Source organism: Anabrus simplex, chromosome 2 (genome assembly GCF_040414725.1).
Source record: "Anabrus simplex isolate iqAnaSimp1 chromosome 2, ASM4041472v1, whole genome shotgun sequence".
NCBI lineage: Eukaryota > Metazoa > Arthropoda > Insecta > Orthoptera > Tettigoniidae > Anabrus > Anabrus simplex.
This window is the reverse complement of record NC_090266.1, coordinates 21,565,113-21,586,687: the sequence shown is the minus strand read 5'-3', so window position 1 is coordinate 21,586,687 and position 21,575 is coordinate 21,565,113. Positions and strand designations below refer to the sequence as shown.

The following is a 21,575-nucleotide window of genomic DNA, read 5'->3' as shown; positions in this document are numbered from 1 at the left end:
TGTGATCTTTCCTACTTTTATAAACGCCACTCAAAATTATTCGTCTACTAATGTCATTCCACGCCACCTCTCCGCTGACAGCTCGGAACATAACACTTAGTCGAACAGCTCTCCTTCTTTCTCTCAATTCTTCCCAGCACAAACTTTGTAATATTTTTGTAACGCTACTCTTTTGTCGGAAATCGCCCAGAAAAAAAGAGCTGCTTTTCTTTTGATTTTTTCCAGTAAACCAGGTTAGGGTCCCATACACTGGAACCATACTCTAGTTGGGGTCTTACCAGAGACTTATGTGCCCTCTCTTTTACATCCTTACTACACCCCTACAACTTCCCGTCGTTCGCATTTCCTTCCCAATTGACATTTGGTAAATTCTGATCTCACCGAGCTCGATAGCTGCAGTGGCTTACGTGCGGCCAGTATCCAGTATTCGGGAGATAGTAGGTTCGAACCCCACTGTCGGCAGCCCTGAAAATGGTTTTCCATGGTTTCCCATTTTCACACCAGGCAAATGCTGGGCTGTACCTTAATTAAGGCCATGGCCGCTTCCCTCCCACGCCTAGCCCTTCCCTGTCCCATCGTCGCCATAAGACCTATCTGTGTCGGTGAGACGTAAAGCAACCAGCAAAAAAAATTCTGATCTCCGCTACAATCACATTTATTTCCATGTCGTTTCCCGCATAGCTGATTATCTTATCAAATAATTCTGAATCCGTGTCAGCTCTACCCTTTCCCGGTCTGTACACTCCAAAGATATCAAGTTGCCTGTTATCTTTAGAAATGAGCCTTACACCTAGAATTTCATGTTTCTCATCTATAACATTTTCGTACCTTACAAATTCTTCTTTACCCAGATTGAATACTCCCGCTCCCACCATTCTTATCCTATCTCTACGATACACTCTCCAGTTCCGTGAGAAAATTTCTGCATCCATTATATCATTTCTCAGCCACGATTAAACACCTATTACAATATCTGATAAATATATATATTAATTTACTTAATTCTATTCCTTTCTTTTCAGTACTTCTACAGTTCAACACTAACATTTTTATGTCATCCCTACTTGACTTCCAGATCTCTGCACCCTTATCACCGCTGCCTAGAAAACCCCGTTTCCCTGAATGTAACTCCCTATTACACTTCTAAACAAATTTTCTAACTTACACGTACCACAGAAGTTTAAGGGAAGGTCATCTGAGCGCAGATCCCTATCTCCTACCCACCCGTTAGGATCTACAAATTCCAATCCCAGTTTCCCACATACCCACTCCATAGTCTCATTTAAATCCCCAATCACCCTCCAGTCAGTATCCCTCCTACACAGTATTCCACTAATAACAATCTCCGCTTTCTTAAACTCCACCCGTGCTGCATTTACCAGATCCCACACATCTCCAACTATGTTGGTACTTATATCAGCTTGCCTTACGTTGTTGGTACCAACATGAAACACTACCACCTTCTCCTTCCCCTCCTCCCTCTCTTCTACTTTCCTCAACATCTGCCTCAACCTCACTCTACCCTGGTTCCCTTTCCTCCAGACACTTTCCTCACATGTCTAACGATGGAATCCCCCATGACCAGAGCCTGAACCCTACCCATCTCATTTGTTCCCCCCCCCTCCTGGTCAGCCCCGTCTTTCCTGATAGCTGCAGAAGCTACTTCCTCCTCCCTTTTCTCCTTCCCATGACCCTGCTCCACCTGTCTTTTCCTATCCGCTACTCTACATTTCCCTTTCCTACCTTTTAGCTTCCTCCTACTTCCACACATCTCAGCGACAGTTCCCTGTTCCTTATCTTCCCTCTGTTGTTCTATCTGGAGTGATTCGTACCGATTTCGCACAGACACCTGTCCTGAATTCTGATCCTGAATAGAGCCCTTAGCCTGCAACCTTCTTCCCCTTCGAATATTAGACCACCTCTCTTCTACAACTCCCCCCTTTCCTACCCCTCCATCTTGTACACCTACAGTAACCTGTACATTGTTTGAGGGCGGCCTATCTTCCTTCCTGTCTTCTGTGAGTATCTTAATCATCTCACTTAAACTCTCCAACTCCTCCCTCATACTCCTTAATGCCTGGCCACACCAACAGTTCCTACACTTACACTCCTCAGCCCTTCTCTACTGAAAAAAGAAAAGAAATGAAAAATAAGATAACTTCTCCTCTCACGTGGCTATCAACTTGCATTCGCGAGATAGTGGAGCCCAACCCCACTGTTGGCTGTCCGGAAGATGTTTCTTTCGTGGTTTCCAATTGAATGGGTGCTCGCAAAAACGGGCTAACCAACAAATTTGGAAAAAATGAGTTATGTGCTGCCATCAATTGCGAAAGGTTCAAAGTATCTTCTGTGAGTTCGGCTAACATGAGGCAATCCTGTGTGATGAGATACAACGTTTTGAATTTTATGCCATTTTGTTTAGGCCAATTTTGTTATTGTAAAATCGGCTAACAGTCATTTACGGAGGAGGCCGTAAAGATGTCATTGCTGTATATGTAGGTTAGCAAACCTTATCCTCATGTTTACTAGAGGCTGTGGGTGTTTGTGTTTTTGTGCCAGATGAATGGAAGGATTTTGTAGAAAGAGCTAGAGTAAGAAAGCCATTTCAAGTAGTAAAAATGATAAGTGATAAGTTTTTGAGCACTCAACATTTGCTAGAGAATGGTATCTGTAAATAAGCAAAGAGTACTAGTTAGTAAAGTTTCAGGCATACTTTTTATGAAAGATGTACCATTCATGTATTTTTAAAATATTTATGTAGTATTGTTGAGGAATATGATTCTGTTGACCTTCACAAAAGGAACAGTAATGGTGGTCGGCCATCACTTGCTAATGTTCAGCTGTCACCAAAGTACAGTGTTACATGTCCAACAAAGCTGTCAAACCTAAGGACTTGCTTGAGCTACTTGAATATGCCCCTGCAATATATGACCAGTATTACACAGAATTGACAGCTGGCAATGGCCAAGAGATAACTGAGGAATAATTTTCCAATACTTTAGAATATGACCCATATGACCATGAGGGAAAGTTATGTCATATTTCAAAATAAGTCTGAAGCATCTTTATGTCTAAGAAAACCCATGGCACTTATTCCCTTGGAAGGGCTCTGGCCTGCCCAGCAACCGCTACTCAGCCCGAAGGCCTGTAGATTACGAGGGGTCGTGTGGTTAGCACGACGCATCCTCTCGGCCGTTATTCTGGGTTTTTGAGACCGGGGCCCCCTTCTCACCGTCAGATAGCTCCTAAATTCTAGTCACGTAGGCTGAGTGGACCTCGAATCAGATCTCAGGTCGAGAGAAAAATCCCTGACCTGGCCGGAAATCGAACCCGGGGCCTTGGGACGAGAGGCAGGCACGCTACCCCTGCACCACTGGGGCCGGCATCTCTATGTCTAGTTTGCTGTGTAAAACACCTTTTTTGTATTGTATGATCATAAAATTAAGTTTGGTTACGAATCTAAGGTAAACTATTAACTATAGCTAGGTCAACGCAGAAGTCAATTTTCTTAATTTTCTTCCGTTTTTTATATTTCTATTTTTCCAAGCACTTTTCATTTTTAATACAGTTCCAATATATGGTATTGATAGTTTAAAGGTACTACATCAAGATAAAATAATGAAACAAATATTTTTATGGTATAATTTTTGTTTCTTGACATTCGCAAAAGTTGACTTATCTCTGTTCTGACAAAATGTTGGTTAGCCCGTTTTTGCGAGCACCCATTCAATTTTCACAGCAGACAAATGCTGGGTTATACCTTAATTAAGGCCAAGGTCACTTCCTTTCCACTTCTATCCATTTCCTATCGCATCGTCGCCGTACGACTTATACGTTTTGGTGTGATGTAAAATACAAGGAATAGGGAATTCCTTCAATAGATATTTACCCCACTGACGCCTTTCAGCTTCATCTAATAACTTAAGTTGTGATTTTCAGTGTAATTTAAGGATCATCCTTACTATAACCGTAATTTCCCACGTTATTTATTCTGTAAACAGAAACTCAATACACCGTCTTCTACATCCATAAGCGACGCAACATTTCGACATATTATTTGATTTCATAGTATTAACAGTGATAACATAAACTCATTGTAACCACTCGACAAAGTAGCATGTCCACTTTGACGGAAATCAGGAGTCATGATTTTTGATAACAGAGCCATGCCCATGTGCGTAATGCTACAGAGCCTTCTAATCTTATCATATTAACTCTTTCACTGCTGTGTACCTCTCTAATCCCATGAGACAGTAAGTGGCGTGAGGGGAAATTGCCCTCTAAGAGCCACAACCGAGGCTTTCAGTCCTTTTCGATATGCCTGCGGTAAACCACAAGGGTGTTGATTTCTTAAGTACTCCCACCACTTGGTGTGTTTGCTGGCCTGAGTGGCTCAGATGGAAGAGCGCTTGCCTTCTGATCTCATGGTGGTGAGTTTCGATCCCACTCAGCCCAATGGTATTTGAAATTGCTCGAATGTGTAAACTTCGTTTTGGTAGATTTATTATCATGTTGAAGAACTCCGGCAGGACAAAGTTCTGGCACCTCGGCGTCTCCGGCAGTAAAATTAGTTGAAGGGATGTAAAGGCAGTAACATAATCTCTTGTTGTATCAGAAAGTATGTGAGTTAGAATGTGTATTGTCTAAGCTATACTTTGGATGAAGTGAGAGACAAACTCATGGAGACGAAATATCTTGTTTGTGCAAATGCTGATGTAGAATGTGACATGAATGCCGCTTAGATATGTTTACTTGGAGTTCTACGGAAGCATCTGCTACTCAATGATCGATTTCAGGTGGAGGTATTTCGGATATTAGTGGGCATGTTTCTGAGGAAGCGCTGAATCCAACAATCAGTTTTTGTTGGCAATTTGATCGTTTGATTGCCAAGGTACTGACAAAACATCGGGCGATATAAGTGTTGGTAGCTTTCTCGGGTTCTTACAGTTCTTACATGAAATATTGTTGCGCGCTTCTGAAAAGGCATGAACTCAAGAAAAAGTACCCCGTCGCTCGCTTTCCAGTGGGTTAAGTTTCCGAGTGCACAACTTGTGCATGGTCCGCCTCTTTTTTCCACACAGTGCTATAAAGGATGACTGGTACTGTTCACTAACACTCAAGGTTTATATGGTTTTTCCAGCTAACTGTGGAGGATTGCTGGGACTTGGGCTGGGCTTCAGTGTACTCAGCTTGGCAGAAATCTTCTACTGGGTGTTCCTGAGGGCTTTCTGCTCCAAACCTCAAGTAGTTAATCCTGATGTTCAGCCACCATCTGAAGCAATCCACAACACTGTCCAGAGGAAGCCAAAAATTTATTCGTTCTCTACTCCCCATTCAATGATGAAGAACAATGGGAATAATGGTAGTTAGTCGAAGTAATTTGTGCACTTTAGTTTGTGTATGTTGATTACACCGAATTACACGTCGAAACGAGTCGTTGGTAATTAGTTGAAACTGTATTATTTATTCCTGCAAGGGTAATAAGATAATGAAAGATGAGAGTGTATTGTATTGTATTGTATTGTATTGTATTGTATTGTATTGTATTGTATTGTATTGTATTGTATTGTATTGTATTGTATTGTATTGTATTTCATCCAACTGATCATACAGTTATGTGGTACACGTCAGTAACCATATTTACAGTAACAAGGGATAAAATTGTAACACACGTACCACGAGAAATATACAGTCTAGTGAAGAAGCACAGATAAAGTAAAATAGATACATAACTTTATTTTCTAGAGCTAAATATACTTCAATAGAATAAAAACAATGGTTAGAAATAAATTTGAATAGTTCATAGTTCTTTCTTAAATTTTGAACATGGGTTTATGCACTTAGTGAAATCTGGCAATTTGCGAGGTGTTAAACAAATTCACTCCTGCATAACTCAAACTCAATTCATAAAGCTTAGTTTTATGTGGTTCTATGTGCAGACTATTTCTAGTATTAAATCTATGGACATCTGAGTTTATGGTGAAACTGATTACGTTCTCTTTCATATGTACAAGTGTTTGGTAGATATAAAGGCTAGGCAATGGTAAAATAGAATAAAGTTCAAAATATTTCTTGCAGCTTGTCCTCCTGCCGACACCGGCCATTCCTCTAATTATTTTCCTTTGTAACTTAAAGATGATTTCCCTGTATCATGAATTCCCCCAATAAATGATTCCATAGGTTGGAATGGGATGTACATATGCAAAATACATACATTATTCGACAGAATTAAAACTATCTGTCAAAGATAATGATAGGCAACACAGAAAAATGTCCTTCAAAGAAAGAAGCACTGTATTATTTTTCTGTAACATCGTTATGTATTCATTCTAAGCAAGACTGTAAATTCCAGCTTTTTCTTCGCTTATAATTCTCTAATTGTAGTAATAGCCTTAAATCATGATTAGTTACATTTCGTACCGTATCGATGTTGCATTCAGTGTTGTCAAGTTCATGTTACCGAATGTCTATGGCTAGTTGTACTGCAGGGGAAGTTTTAGATCTATTTTTAAGCAGGAATGTTAGTGTCACTAGATCCCAGTACGTTCAATAAATACCCTATTTAGTGTGGTTGCTGAATTATAAATTATAAAATGCGTCATGTTTAACGAAAGAATTTCTACCTTGACAGCTCTGCTTGAGATAAAAAAAACACATCTAGTATTCTGACTGAGACTATTCACATCCTTACATCATATAGTAGGCTGTAAGATCGCTAATTCATTCCCAAAAACAAGTCCACACTCCACAAGGGCGGGTCACAGAAATTATCTTGTAACTAGCGTAGAATTATCCGATTGAACACACCATTAGAGTTTGTTCTCCACCGAACTCCTCATGCTAAACTAGTTGCGAAATGGTATACTAGAGGATTCAGAAAATGTCAACGATATAACAATTTTCCACGTAAACCACTTTATAATTATTAAATAACCTGAAGAACTAAATTCAAGTCCGGGAAGTCGTGTACTGAAATGTTCACAAAGCGCGGGCTTATTTAGTTGAGGAATACAATTTTGTCCGTGAGAACATGATAGAAAATCGTCTTAATTCTTGAAAATATTAGAATATTATTACATGGACTTTCGCGGAAAGTGACCATATGAATATCGCTATCTTGAGGTTCGGATCACACACGTCACCACAGGAGGCGGTCGACGGCTTCTGGCTTGAATTTTTCTAAATCTCTTCCTCTACTCTTTTAACTTGCGCCCAAATCATTTCACTGAGTATGCATCACCTCGTGGCCTCATGAGAGAGCTCGAACTCCTCACTCACTATATTGGTGTAGGGCCTATCTGCTCGGACTGCCGTTCGTCAGAACGAGTTTTGGCCATACGCCGTAGTTTTAGTCTATGCATATTCCTTTCCCAGAACTAAAATACCGGGATGTACGAGTTTTGCATGTGAGTACATATCGTGTTTCGGTTCCCAAAAGAGCAAGTGTTACATAGTCCTCTAGTGTCGTGTGTTGAGTCGCAATGTATACAGAATTAAGTTTCGTATAATGATGATAAAGGTGAGTGAGGAAAGGATATTCGTGTGAGACAGGCTCATACTGGAAGTAGGTTCTTCACCAACTGTTTCGAGGATTGTCAGCGTATATGTCCAAAAAGACAATGTCAGTTAAAGGAAAACAACCAGATGACACAGCCTTGGATATTGACGAAAGAAAAATGGCGTTGAGGAAGAGATATTGAAAAAGGCAGCTGCGGATGACAAAATCCCTGACTTTTAACAAATTGTGCAGGAAATTTATGATAAGCTAACAGGTATTCGAAATAGAAAATAAGAGGCTTAGTTTTGAACTGTTCAATGATACACTAGTTGTCTACGTAATAAAATTCGATTCCTGGAATGTTGAATTTTATAGAAGTATACACGGGAACTTGAAAGTTTCTGCGTATTTGAATGGCAGTGAAGTGTGTTAACAAGTGCTAAGTGAAATACTTGGACCACACCTATTGTTATAAAAGTGGAGTTGGTTGCGACAATTAATTAATAAATTTTGCAATGAAAGCCGTAGTCTTCAATCTGTTAACATAGTAGCTGAGAGTGCGAAATCCAAACTTCAAGACTTACAAGATGTGCTTATATAAATAATGGTGAAATGTTTGCTGACCAGGTTTTACGAAAACGAATTAATTTTCACTCTCGGGGGATAATTTTGGCAGCATTTTTCTTTTACATAAAAGAAAAGTGTAATGAGGTAATTAGACTTCCTTCAGCCTATCTACTCTTGGGAAAGGAAGCACTATAACACTACTTAAGTTGATGAAGAAAAATACTAGAAAGTAGTTAGACATTTAATAATTATAATAATAACAACAATAATAATAATATCAAACTCAATATTTTCGCGTACACGCGAACACTTGGGGTACGTACTCATGTGGAAGGATCGGGAATGGTGGCCTTGGATGTGAATGGTTGCCGAGCAGTCATTGAGGGATGATGAAAGGAGACGAATGTAGGAGTAACGGAGGGCGAAATGGTGTAAGTTGAAGATTAGAGCATCATGACAGAAGGAGTCAAAAGCTAAATTTAAATCAAATGTGATCAGGAGTGCAGGAGGTCCTTGATTATAGTTATCGGAGTTGAACAGGATGAGACGGAAGAATTAGTGGTGGGTGAAGAAGACAGGTTGGAACCCGCATTGGGAGGCTGGGATGAGGTGCATGGAATTGATATAGTTATAGAGACGACGGAAGTGATTTGTGAAGGACTTTTGCTATGACTATGTATAAGTAGTTGGGTCGATATGATTCGAGGTTAGTGGGAACCTTACCGGGTTTAGGGAAGAGCAGTATTATGGCCTGTTTCCAAAGTATAGCGGAGTATATCGGATCCTGGAGTGGTGTTTCTTCTTCGGCGGAGGTCGTCCAGTATGTCGTTGTCTGTTGTGGGGATATCGAGAATGTTACTGGTTAGGGCGTGAGTGAAAGAAGGGAAGTGCGTGGATGATGTACAGATTGTGTTGCAGAATGCGCCGTTGATATCGTCGAAGTGTCTGTCTCATGAAATCATGAAACGTCTTTCGCAGTGATCTGAGAAGACCTCCACGTTTTTCGGGGTGTTACTAGAAGATCTGCTCTTCGGAAGGATGGGATACGTAGGGTAGACTGTCTGTCCAATGAAAAAGGGTAATGGTCCCCAAAAGTGGGATGGGGTGGCATCAAGGGAATTCAAGGATGAACAAGTGGTACTCCAAGGCCACCGTTTGCACCGCCTGCAGGAAGTTCTGAATGGTGCGTAGTGTCGGTCGGTCAAGGCGTGGGAAGTAGGTGTCTCTAGTCCATTGGTACTAGGTTGGTAGGATTGGGAGAGATTTTGTAAATGGCGAAACTTCAGGGGGAGTCTGGGTCCCAAAAGGATATAGGAGGTGGTAGGAATATTGATCTCAGCTGCTGTGGCGATAGTGTTTTCGATGGATTCGCCGAAGGTGACGGTGGAGGCAGCGTCTGTTCGAAGTGGGGGACCTTGTTGAAGGAAAGAATTGATTGTATCTCCTTTGGCGGGTCAGTTGGATACGGAATAATCAGTAATAGGGGGAGGTGGGTTGGCACGTGGAGATTGGGGAAGGATTTGGAGTAGAATGGGGAGGTGGTCGCTCCCAATGCTTGGAAAATAAGAAACAGTGAGAAGATGAATGAGACAGTTATAAGCGATAGCTGCATCCGAGCTGGTTTGTGGGCTGAGACTGGGTCGTCCGCGTAAGAGGATTAAGGAGGAATCGATATGATTCAGAAAGGTGAAAAGATAATTGGTTTCGCGTTGGGTGCGACTACGGAAGTTAAAATCTGCTAGTAGAATGAAATGTGGGAAGGTGCTGTGAATATATGCAAGGAATTCAAGAGGGAGGGGTTGTGTATTAGGTTTTGTTTGGTGGCGACGTGAAGGATCCCGGATGAGAAGTAGATGGTAGCTATGACGGAATATGGAAGGAGAAAAGGGTGCAGAGTGTGGTGGAAGCAAATAGGAAGTAGGAGCGGATTGTGAGGGCGGAAACCCCTCAACCGATGTCATCAGGGTGGTCCTATTGGTGGAGGGTGAAGCCTGGGAGTTGGGTGGATTGGTTTGGATGGAATATATTTTCGTTGAGTAGAATGGAGTGTAATGTGCGCTGGGTGCTGGGAAGTAAGTGTTAGAAGGTATAAGCGCTTACGGTAAAATAAATGGGCTTTCAGGAAGAGGATGGAGATGGGAGAGGAGGCCGGAATTCTTTGTAAACATTCTGCCATGATTATACCAGAGTTTTTAATCGTGTGAATAAAAAATATTATTTAGTCCGGCGTGGAAGACTTGAAAAAAAAGATTAAGGGCCTGATTCGCAGTAGCTTGCAAGTGTGAGAGAACTAGGTGGCGTTACTGGCGGTAGATGTTGAGAAGGGAAAGGGGTATGAAACGGAGAACTTCTTCGAGTGCAGATGGAGGGAGGAGAATTATTGGGAATGTTAGGGTGTCTACGTTTCGAATGAGGCTACTAGGTCAGGATGATTTTTGGGAGGAACTGGTAGGGCTTTGCAAAGGCGGGAATATGTCGGCTTGTTCTGTCAGCAGTAGTATAGCAACACGGATTCTAAAACAATGGGAACTTAACCAGTATTTTCCCAACAGGGCATTGACCACTGGCAAGGTCATTGACCCATGACATCAAGGCCACACGCTCATGACGTCAAGGCCACCTACTATTGTTTACAAACAAGAACACGTGCAAATGTTTTGACGCGTATGAGCGCGGAATTTGAATAAGTGGGCTACCCTAACCTCACAGCTGTCATCCTGAAATGTCCTAACCTTACTTTCGACCACGTGCTCATGTCTTGACAGGTGTTGGGCGCGGAATTTGAATACGTGACCGAGGCTAACCTCACAGCTGTCATCTTGATTGGTTCTAACTTCACCCCCACGTGCTTCTGACAGCTGTTGGCCTCGGAATTTTGAAAAAGAGAACGACCCTAAACTCACTGCCCTCATCTTAACGGGACTTAACCACGTGCCGAGGCGTGAAAGATGGTAAGGCTAACCTCAGAGGATATTTTGCTTTATTGATTTCGGGGGGAGGGTAGAGAGGTAGTCCTCTCTTCCCACCCTCTTACCAAAAATAGGCGATAGGTGGGTGAGAGATATACTCTCTCTCTCTCCCTAGAGGTCCACGCCTTGGCGATGAGTCCTCTACCAAAACTATTGCTCCGGCTAAGATGCCAGGACACGGCTGCCTCTCTCGAGGCGATCGAGTGCTTTCTGCCACGAGAATCAGCTTTTATAGCATCTTTCAGCGAGTGGTGGTGCGCAGATCCATGAGCAGTAGAAGGGTATTGCGCGCGCATCGACTGGCGATTGTTGCGCTCTCTGGTAGAAGAAGGTGTAAACTCTTCTTGAAATTTTACGATAATCGAGCCCGCGCATCGACTGGTAATAGTTGCGCGCTCTGGTAGAAGAAAATGTAAACTCATCTCGAAATGTTACGATAATAGATGCGCGCATCGACTGGTAATAGTTGCACGCTCTGGTAGAAGAAAATTTAAACTCATCTCGAAATTTTACGATAGCCGATGCACGCGCTTCGACTGGCAAATCTTGGGCCCAGTTTTACGGATAGATGTCTCTCCCGCCGCTCCCTCCCCGCCGCCATTTTTGACGGGCTAACTACAGAGTCGGCATCTTGGGTCCAGTTGCACGACGCCATTTTAAGGGGTCATGTCACCATCTGACAGACTGCTTAGTTGTGCACCTGTGTTATCGAGAGGTCTTTCTTTATCTCTAGCAAACTCAACCCTTTACGAAAGGTAAAAGGAGGCAAAGGAATGCAATAATTAGAACATTTAAAATTTAATAAAATATTTATTGTATAATTATTTACAAAATTAAACAAAGTACTATCGCTTTTATCCCATTTCTACATGTGATGTCGCCGTCTACAACGGTAGGTGCAAAGGGTTCGTTGTTGTAACTCATGTTTGTCTGCATTTTAGAGAACTATTACTCAATAATACCTCTTCGGCGTAATTCTTCCTCTATTTCTTGAATCTCTCGTTCATACATTGTGTAACCTGAATTTTAATAAGCTCTTAGGAACTGTGGTCGCTCAACGAGTAAGTTATGGTCTTTACAGTATCTTACACCTGCATAGGGTAACAGAGTTTTGCTGTTAATATTGTGAATACGTGCAGACAGTTGATACGTAGGAAACGAGTGAACATGTTTTGATATAGTATGTGCTTCTGCAATGCCATCAATAGATAAAAACTTAACACGGTTTGATTGTAAAGAAGCGATAAAATCTTATTTTTCTTTATCTTCTTGAGATGTTTGCACAGCAACAGAACGTGTAGTCGGATTAGAAAATAAAGTAGAATGAAAAAGCTCTAATGGTAAAGAAATGTTGAGTCCTTCTTCTTTTTATTCTTCTACCTTATGCATTTCCTCTTCTTGCTTCTCTTTATCTGGTGGTGCGAGGATAGTAACAGAACTTGTAGTAGGCTGAGACGATGTCATATAGTTTCGATCACGCTTCTTTATATCGCACTTTCGACATTTAGTGAAAGTTTCTAAGCCTTCTACTGGTAGAATACTTATACCAATTTGTTTAGAATTCACATGTCGTATGAGATTATCATGTCTGTTGAATGTAGCATTGCACTGTTTGCATGAATATATTCCTAAGATATGCTTCAAAGCTTTATGCCGTTGAAAACTGTCTCGTCTTTAAAATCACACTACAAAGATCACACATAAACATAATAGATTGTTTAATATTAACGTGTACACTTAGGTAGATATTGCCCCCTTCTTACCTGGCTACTCAACCGGAGAACGAGAGTCTCAGTCGTAGACCGTTCGTTTTCCGGCTTTGTAAAAATTTTTAGGGCAGGAATAGAAATAAGGTCTAGCGACAATAAAATCAACGCTATCAAATATTAGGTTTTAACATTTATTAAAATCAGCACTCTTAAACAACAATTTAAATCGGACAAAATCTTGGAATTTAAACATCTTCTCTGCCAGTTCGTTCGGTACAACGTAAATGTTCTTCCCATAATTCTGGTAACATAATTTCTGTAAATACACAGACGAGGATTAGCCTACATCTGACATAATAAAATAATAAATGATTTTTATGAGAAGACCTCTATCTAATATTAACATGATTATTTAATAATTAAATTTTTAATAAATATTTTCTGATTCATTTATCGTCATCGATTAAATTATATCCCTTCCTGTTTAACGTGTTAAATTAACTTTACTTCAAGTATATTGAAAATGAAAAGATCAAAATTTCTGTCGAAATATTATTCAACATGTCTTCCTCAGATTTAATTTTACAAAATGAAAAATTTTCCATAATTATCACTTCAAAAATTTCCATAATAATTACTCAAACTACCGCAATATCCTTCTTCAGTATTACACACATTGAAAAATTCTAGTATTGTAGGCTTTAAAATAAATTGTTTGTGACTCCTGTCCACGGACATAACACTTTTTTATTCATTTTTATCTAAGATATTAAACCCTTCTCTATCTAATTTCGGAATAAAATCCACTAAAGATTTACTTCTCAACAAATGGGAGCAACACAAACAACGATATTTTCTATCAGTACTCACACAACAAACACGTGATCGAGTCAAATTGTAATCACAAGAAATATCATAATCCAGAGAAATAATAACTATTCACACACACAACATTCACACTGGGGGTACAAGGTAACAGTTTACAATGTTTACAACGAAGCTTGTGAGAATATCAGCGATAGATATCATCGGAGAAAATTATCGTTACAGAAACGCACATAACGCAGGTCAAATATAAACGTACCCGTTTATGGTTCATGAGTCACGACATTATTATTACTTAAAATCAGTGGCTATCGACTAACACGTGCTCCACCTGAATAAATTATGTTCAACAACACATATTCTTCACGTGAGACTCAATAAATGGATTCACCAAGTCCAACACATAATAACTGATCCATTCCCAAGTCCATAAATGCAATAAATAATCCGTCAAGATTCGGCCGTCTTCCAGGCTCACATTTATCCTACTAGAGCACATATTAATATTTCACACACAAGAATATACAATATTTACACTCATGACCCTTAATTTCTTATTTAACCCGTGATGGAATGTAATTATTATTATTATAATTATTATTAAATATGCGAGATCACAAATCCGCGGAAGATAAGGCTCGATAAATTACCGGATGACACTAACACGCCTGAAATCCACATAGAGAAAAATAATAATGCATAGGGAAAATTCGACATGATAAACGTGCCGACAATCTGTCCCACTACGCTTCCAACAAAAATAAATTATAAATTATTTCAAAATTAAATTATTATTAATATTATTGACGAGGACAATGATTTTAAATCACTCCTATACTATTGAATGGGGCAGCTAGAATAAATGTAGAACACACTCACACATCACTAGCTATCTAATAGGAACCAATAATCATTCACACCCAATTAACAACTACCTTACACCAAGGAAAGAAGAAAGAATATATCAAACTACACCAAGACTAGAACAAAATTACGTCAAATGAATAAGGAAGCATTATCTCTACAAAGATGAACAGATAAATATTATAAAATTGTACCTAATGATTTATGAGACTGGATTTCTGCCGATGACCCGGAACATGTGGTAGGTCATCCACCACCGGTCGTCATCTCCTCCATGTCGGAGATTGCCTTACATTTTAGTACACCATTGTAGCTGCGATGATTAACATGGAATAGTGGTAGGCTTCCTCTTCCTGATGTGGTGGCACCTTGAATTATCTCGATCAGCAAGCAGTAGTTCCTCTTCCCTCTTCACAAGTAGTAGGAGCTGAAACTGACAAATAAGTTTTAAGATGTGCCCTGTACACACACACGATGAATTATATTATTGAATTATACGTAACTTCGTCCGTAAAATCTGCTAAACTCGTAGATCTAGGATGGACAATGAATCTGTTCTGCCGAGTTATCGAACCCAAGAGAGTCTGCAACGTGAATGTCAGCGTAGAATTCCCAAGACAATCATCCAAGAAAGAGTCAAAATCAAGAGAAAGGTTTCTTCTGGAAACACCGGTATTTAATCATCTTAAGATGAGGGTGTGTCGCCGTAGAAGTCTGTGATTGGTCAGTGACTTGCACCTGATAGTCTGTTACATTTCATTAGAGTACTGTCAGGTGTGACGTGGCCTTGCTCGTTATCGATCGGACGACCTTGGCTTCTCCCAGTGGGTCACGTGAGGACAGCTGGCAGCCTGACACAAAAAATCCATAGCTCAACCTCTCGCTTGGAAAATCCGGTTCCGTGCCATAGCACTGCTCTCTGTAACACGGAGTTGGGAAATTCCTGCCCGTGCTAATAAAATGATAATCTTACATTCGTAGATATTACAAATACTTCTTATATGCCAAATGTGAAGGGGACAATATGATCTATACTTTTACAGTGCAACGGACAATAACAACTGTCTATCTAATTTAAGTAGAACTGATTGTCATGTAAATATAAGTAATAACACATTTTCCTTTTCCTATAGAACTACAGAGTCTATAAGGAGAAGAGTGTACACCGATGTTGACCTAGTTTTACGGCCCGATACACTGCCCTCCTCCTCATCTGACGCCAGCCAAAATCTTAGGTCCAGTTAGATGTCCCTTCCCTCCTCCTCCTCATCTGGCTCCCTTTTACGATTAGATGCTCCTTCCCTCCTCATCCTCTTCTGGCCCAGTTTTACGATTAGATGCTCCTCCTCATTCCAATATGGCCCTATTTTACGGTTATATGCTCCTTCGCTCCTCCACATTTGGGCCAGTTTTACGGTTAGATGCTCTTTCCTTCCTTCTGATCAACTGGCGAAATTTTACGGTTAGATGCTCCCTACCTCTTCCTCCTCATCTGGCCCAGATTTACGGTTTGGTACGCCAACCCTCCTCCTCATTTGGCCCAGTTTTACGGCTAGATGCTCCCTTCCTCCTCCTCATCCTCCTCATCCTCCTCATCCTCCTCATCCTCATCTGGTGCAGTTTTACAGTTAGATGCTCCTTCTCTCCTCCTCACCTGGCTCAGATTTACAATTAGATGCTCCTTACCTCCTCCTCGTCATCTGGCCCATATTTACGGTTTGGTTCCCCATCCCTCCTCTTCACCTGGCCCAGTTTTACGGATCGATGCTCCTTCCCTCCTCCTCCTCTATTCCAATTTTACGGTTGGATGTCCTTCCCTCCTCCTCCTAATCTGACGCAGTTTTACGGTCAGATGTCCTTCCCTCCTCCTTATCTATCCCAGTTTTATGCAAGATGCCCTTCTCTCCTCAATTTTGGAGGGGCCTAACGACACAGTCGCCATCTTGAACCCAGTTTTAATGTCATATTTCAAATGTATAATATTACATATTTAATATGTAAATGAAATTATAAATTTAAAAATTGATGAACACTATCAGTGACTTTTCTGTATAATGCTCACACCCCGGAGGCGATGCACAGTATAATGACATGTAGCAGGGGTGTACAGATTTCAACAGAGGTAATCAGTTTCGAGAGTTTCGCTGTGCGGTTAGAGAAAAATATTGGTATTATTATCATTTCAGAGCTGTACTTTAATTAAGGCCACAGCCGATTCCTTTTATTTCCTAGCCCTTTCCTATCCCATCTTTGACTTAAAACCTATCTGTTACGGTGTAACGTAAAAACGACTATCCCTGTCTAGAAAGCGGTAAATAACGGCCGTCAACTTTGGAATATTGCGTTGAAATAAAAATCCACACTCCGTTAAACGTCAGGTTAGGGATTTTCACCTGCATCTAAGGGCTATTTCGTGGTCTACACAGACTACATTGGATAGTTCGTGACCGGGTTCGATTCCCGGTCAGATCAGGAATGTTTATCTGCATGTATGCAATATAAAATGTTCATGGAAAACACCATATTTTCCTCACCGCTAGATGGGGCGTTCATTCTATCCCTGACCCGTTCGAAAACCGATCCTTAATAAAAAAATATGCTTTGTGTGGATTTACAGAGTAATCATAATGCATTACTGTTGAGAGGCATATGCAGTAATCTGCCTTACACTTTATTCTGCAGTTATGTTCATGAATTGGACACAGTTTGATTATTTTCGTCATTCTACATCAATAGCAAAATAAACACAATCGCGCGCACGGACCATCGTATTTTGCTGTCTGTGGAATTTAATTCGCAGGGTTCAGTGTTTAGTGTTTGATTAGTTCGACACCATGACTAAAATAGTTAGTGTGCTGACGTTTGTGTAGGTCCCCCGGGTTCGATTTCTAGTCAGGGTCAGGAGGCGATTTTGTCCTTAATTCCAATAGCAAGCGGGAGGGAGCCTAGATAGGTTCATTATCCTTTTACGGACATGCAGTTCTTCTAATAGGTCGTCCACAACAAAAGATATCTGTAAAGTGGATTCCCCGCTTATCCTCTAAGCAAAAGCACAATAATTGTTAAAACATTTTGAAATGGCAAACTGTTAATTATTTGAGTAATACAGCCTCCCAGCATTTGCTTGGTATCATCACTGATCAAGAGATGGGACAATATTGTCGGGGGGGCTGTGTCATACATCCCAGCATTTGTTAGGTATTTAATATGGGCAAGTGCGCGTCCCCGGGTTCGATTCCTAGCCTGCTTACCTGCATGTAAGGCTAGTTCATAGTCCACGCACACACAGCCAACGTCAATTATTACAGTGTTGTAATTGCACCACATCGCAGTTAGCTAAGTCCTGTGCCCCCAGTTTTACGAGTAGTAGACCGTAGCCATAAGTTAGGTACTATCCGCAGCATTTTCCTAGAGGAAAAAGGGGAAGACTACTCAGAAAAATCTCTGAACTGACCGGGGATCGAACTCCGGCTATGAACTATCCCCTTAGATGCAGGTAATAGGCTCTAAACTGGAAGGGAATCGACACCCTCCCCGAAGCATCTTGGTGAGAGCCAAGAACTCAACCCCTACACTACACGGTGGTGCTACATTTTTAAAAAATCGCATCTGTTTAATTTTTATAATTCTCTTTCTCTACTGTATGACAGTGAATATTACCTAGCGGTCTGGACAAGTCGGTACGGTAAATCCTGTTATCACAGAAATTTGATACATCCTGTTTCCTGTTGTAGGCAGCAGACAGACACGCGCGCTAGCAGACCGGCACTCGCATTCATTTCATAGACAACACACACACAAGTCCACCTATAAAATGTTTATTCCAGTATTAGGCAGGTGTTAAAATGGGAGTAATATAATACAGGGATTTACAGGGATTCTGCGGCCACCGCCACCGCAATACTTCCAGGGGCCTCCTCCACCGCCACCGCACTGGGGGGCCTCCCGGAGGCCTCCTCCACCGCAGACAGGGGCCTCTTCCAGTGCTGCCAACTTAACTTTACTAGCGCGAAATTTGAATCGGTAAACAAACCACGTGCTTTTTTGACAGCCACGTGCTTTTTGAGAGACAACAACATATCGCAAACCTCAGTGCTGCCATCTTGACGGGCCTAAACCTTAGTGCTGCCAACTTAACCTTACTAGCGATAGGTTTGAATCAGTAAACAAATCTACGTGCTTTTTTGTGTCAGCAGTCATCCGCCATCTTTAATCAAGAGAGCGCCGTGCTGCCCTCTTGCAGGTAATTTCGTCAGCTGTCATCCGCCATCTTTAATCAACAGAGCACAGTGCTGTAATCTTTAGCTGAAATGTGGTGGCGGTAAATTCCAGATGCTCTTGTTTGGAAACAAAACCACGTGCTTTTTGTCATCCGCCGCCATCTTTAATCAACAGAGCACCGTGCTGCTGTCATGCGGGCAATTTCGTCAGCTGTAATCCGCCATCTTTAAACCACAGAACACCGTGCTGCCCTCTTTATGGCATGCAGTAGCGGGCAATTTGAAAAGATCTGTCAGCTGTCATCCGCCATCCTTAATCTACAGAGCACCGTGCCGCACTCTTTAGCTAGATACCTTTTAGCGGGCAATTTCGTTAGCTGTCATCCGCCATCTTTATTCAACAGAGCACCGTACCGCACTCTTTAGCTAGATACCTTTTAGCGGGCAATTTCGTCAGCTGTCATCCGCCATCTTTAATTAAGAGAGCGCAGTGCCGCACTCTTTAGTTGAAATGTGGTGGCGGCAAATTCCACATCCGCCATCTTTAATCTACAGAGCACCGTGCCGCACTCTTTAGTTGAAATGTGGTGGCGGACAATTTAAAAGAACATCTCAAGGAATACCTTTGTTCTAAGAGAAAAAAGAAAAAATAATAAGACTACAGTTCTGAACAGCTTGTGTAAGATAGCGATTGTTATAACCTCCTTTTCCCTGCTCTGTCAAAGCATAGCTTTATCGAATACTTGAAGATTATATTAAAAAAGAAGTGATTAAGAATATAATCGAACACTGTACTCGATACAACATATGATCAGAACATCGATTGATGTGTTTAGAACATGTCTGGGGGTACACCTTCGTTCTAAGAGAAAAAATAATAAAACCACACTTCTGAACAGCTTGTGTAAGATAGCAATTGTTTGCTTAGCACAACTTGCACCTAACATGCTTTTGTAAATTAGCGAAAAAAATAAATTCGAGTCTTGTTACATCAGGAAGGGTAACTGGCTAAATCCTGGTCTTTCAGCGTCAGGAAGGTCATCTAGCCGTAAAACAATAGTCCATGGTGTAAAACACTAGATTCTGTGATTTAAAATCCTAAACGGGTATCCGGCTGTAAAAACAGATTCTTGCGTTAGAAGGGGCATCCGGCTGTGAAACAGGTTCTTGCGACTTAAAATCACATGTCAGAAGGGGCATCCGGCTGTAAAACAGGACTAGGAGTAGGAGAGCAGCAGCTAGCTGCTTCCTAGTGTAGTTCAAGCTTTATGACCTGCGAATAGGTATGTACTAGCACTGGGTTTCGAATAGGCAGACTCTAGAATACCTGAACAAGAAAAAATATCTGGGATGTGTTTTAGATGAAGTTTGAAGCAAGCCTACATACACAAGCTACATCAGGCTGGCGAGCTGCTGTTAGAATGTGATGCTTCAGCAAAGTATGAAGTCCACTGCACGCGTACAGTCCACATCAAAATTATTAGCAGCGGTAGCAGCTTGTCGAGCTGAGCTTAGACCTTCTCGTTTAATCGTAGTACAAATACGTCTGCTTGTAGAACTTCTATATTTCGGTACCTCAGCGTCTCGTGTTGTCCTTACCATAGCTCAAAGGTCGCTAACAGGTAGGGGATACTGTGGATGTAGGCTTAGCTTAGTGCTCCTGAGGATTACTTCTCAGCCTAGCGCCTCGGTTTACTTACAAGTAAGGAATACCGTAGATGCAGTCTTAGCTTTATACCTTTGAAAATCGCTTCTTAGCCTAGTCCTCTCCTTATCTACCTACAGGTAGGGAATACCGTAGATGCAGTCTTAGCTCAATACTCTTAAGAACCGCTTCTTAGCCTTGCGCATTCTGTTTACCTACAGACATGGGACACCGTAGATGTAAGCTTTCTGCTTAGCTCAGCACCCTACTAAGTACAGGTAGGGGATACCGTAGATGTGATCGTAGCTTAGAACCTTTAAGTACCTACAGGCAGGGGATACCGTAGATATCGGCTTTTTGCTTAGCTTAGCTTAGCTTAGCTTAGCACCCTGCTAAGTACAGGTAGGGAATACCGTAGATGTGATCTTAGCTCAGTACCTTTAAGTACCTACAGGAAAGGGATACCGTAGATGTCGGCTTTTTGCTTATCTCAGCACCCTGCTAAGTACAGGTAGGGGTACCGTAGATGTGATCTTAGCTCGGTACCTTTAAGTACCTACAGGCAAGGGATACCGCAGATGTTGACTTTTTGCTTAGCTCAGCACCCTGCTAAGTACAGGTAGGGAATACCGCAGATGCGGCCTTAGCTCAATACCATTAAGTACCTACAGGCAAGGGATACCGTAGATGTCGGCTTTTTGCTTAGCTTAGTGCCCTCCCGTTTAAGTTCAGAGGTCGAGGATCGCGCGCTGACCTTCCTAGGTTCGATCCGCATCAGCCTGCAGAACTCTTAAATTCTGGCACCTCGGCATCAGCAGCAGGTTCGATCCCGGCTTAGTGCTTAAATACGTCAGCCTGCAGAACTCAGCGTAAGGCACTCGCGAGAACTCTTGTTGCATAAACATTTCGTTCCAACTGTACTGCAGACGTCTGCAACTCCTACATCCGCTTAGTAACAAACTGCATATTACACGGTGCAGCCTGTGTCAAGCGCTCACTGTTCTCTGCGTGCGTCAATTGTGTGCGCATCCTCTACGTTCTCACTTAACGTCTAATTACTGACTGCTGTGAATATTATTCTTCAGTTTGCAGCCTTCAAATTAAGTAAGCCTGAACTGTTGGTTAGTGTTTGCAAAGCAACATCTACGCTAGGTAATAAACATCTTTGAGTTGCATGTTTGTAAAGATAGCTAGGCTTCCTGACTTACCCTTTCATATCCCTACACTACATTCATATATTTTTGTTGTTTTTTTAGGTACAACAAAAATATTATCGTT

The 21,575-nt window shown here is 41.4% G+C and overlaps 1 protein-coding gene across 1 annotated transcript in view; it reads left to right on the top strand.

Annotated features, from left to right (window-relative positions):
- LOC136864950 (pickpocket protein 28) overlaps nucleotides 1–5,930 on the top strand; it is a 434,926-nt gene extending 428,996 nt beyond the window's left edge. Inside the window, exon 11 of the mRNA XM_067142357.2 lies at nucleotides 5,141–5,930. Within this exon, the coding sequence (XP_066998458.1) occupies nucleotides 5,141–5,370 (230 nt within the window). The 3' untranslated portion in view covers nucleotides 5,371–5,930. The remainder of the gene's footprint in view (nucleotides 1–5,140) is intronic.
- The last annotated feature ends 15,645 nt before the right edge of the window (nucleotides 5,931–21,575 follow it).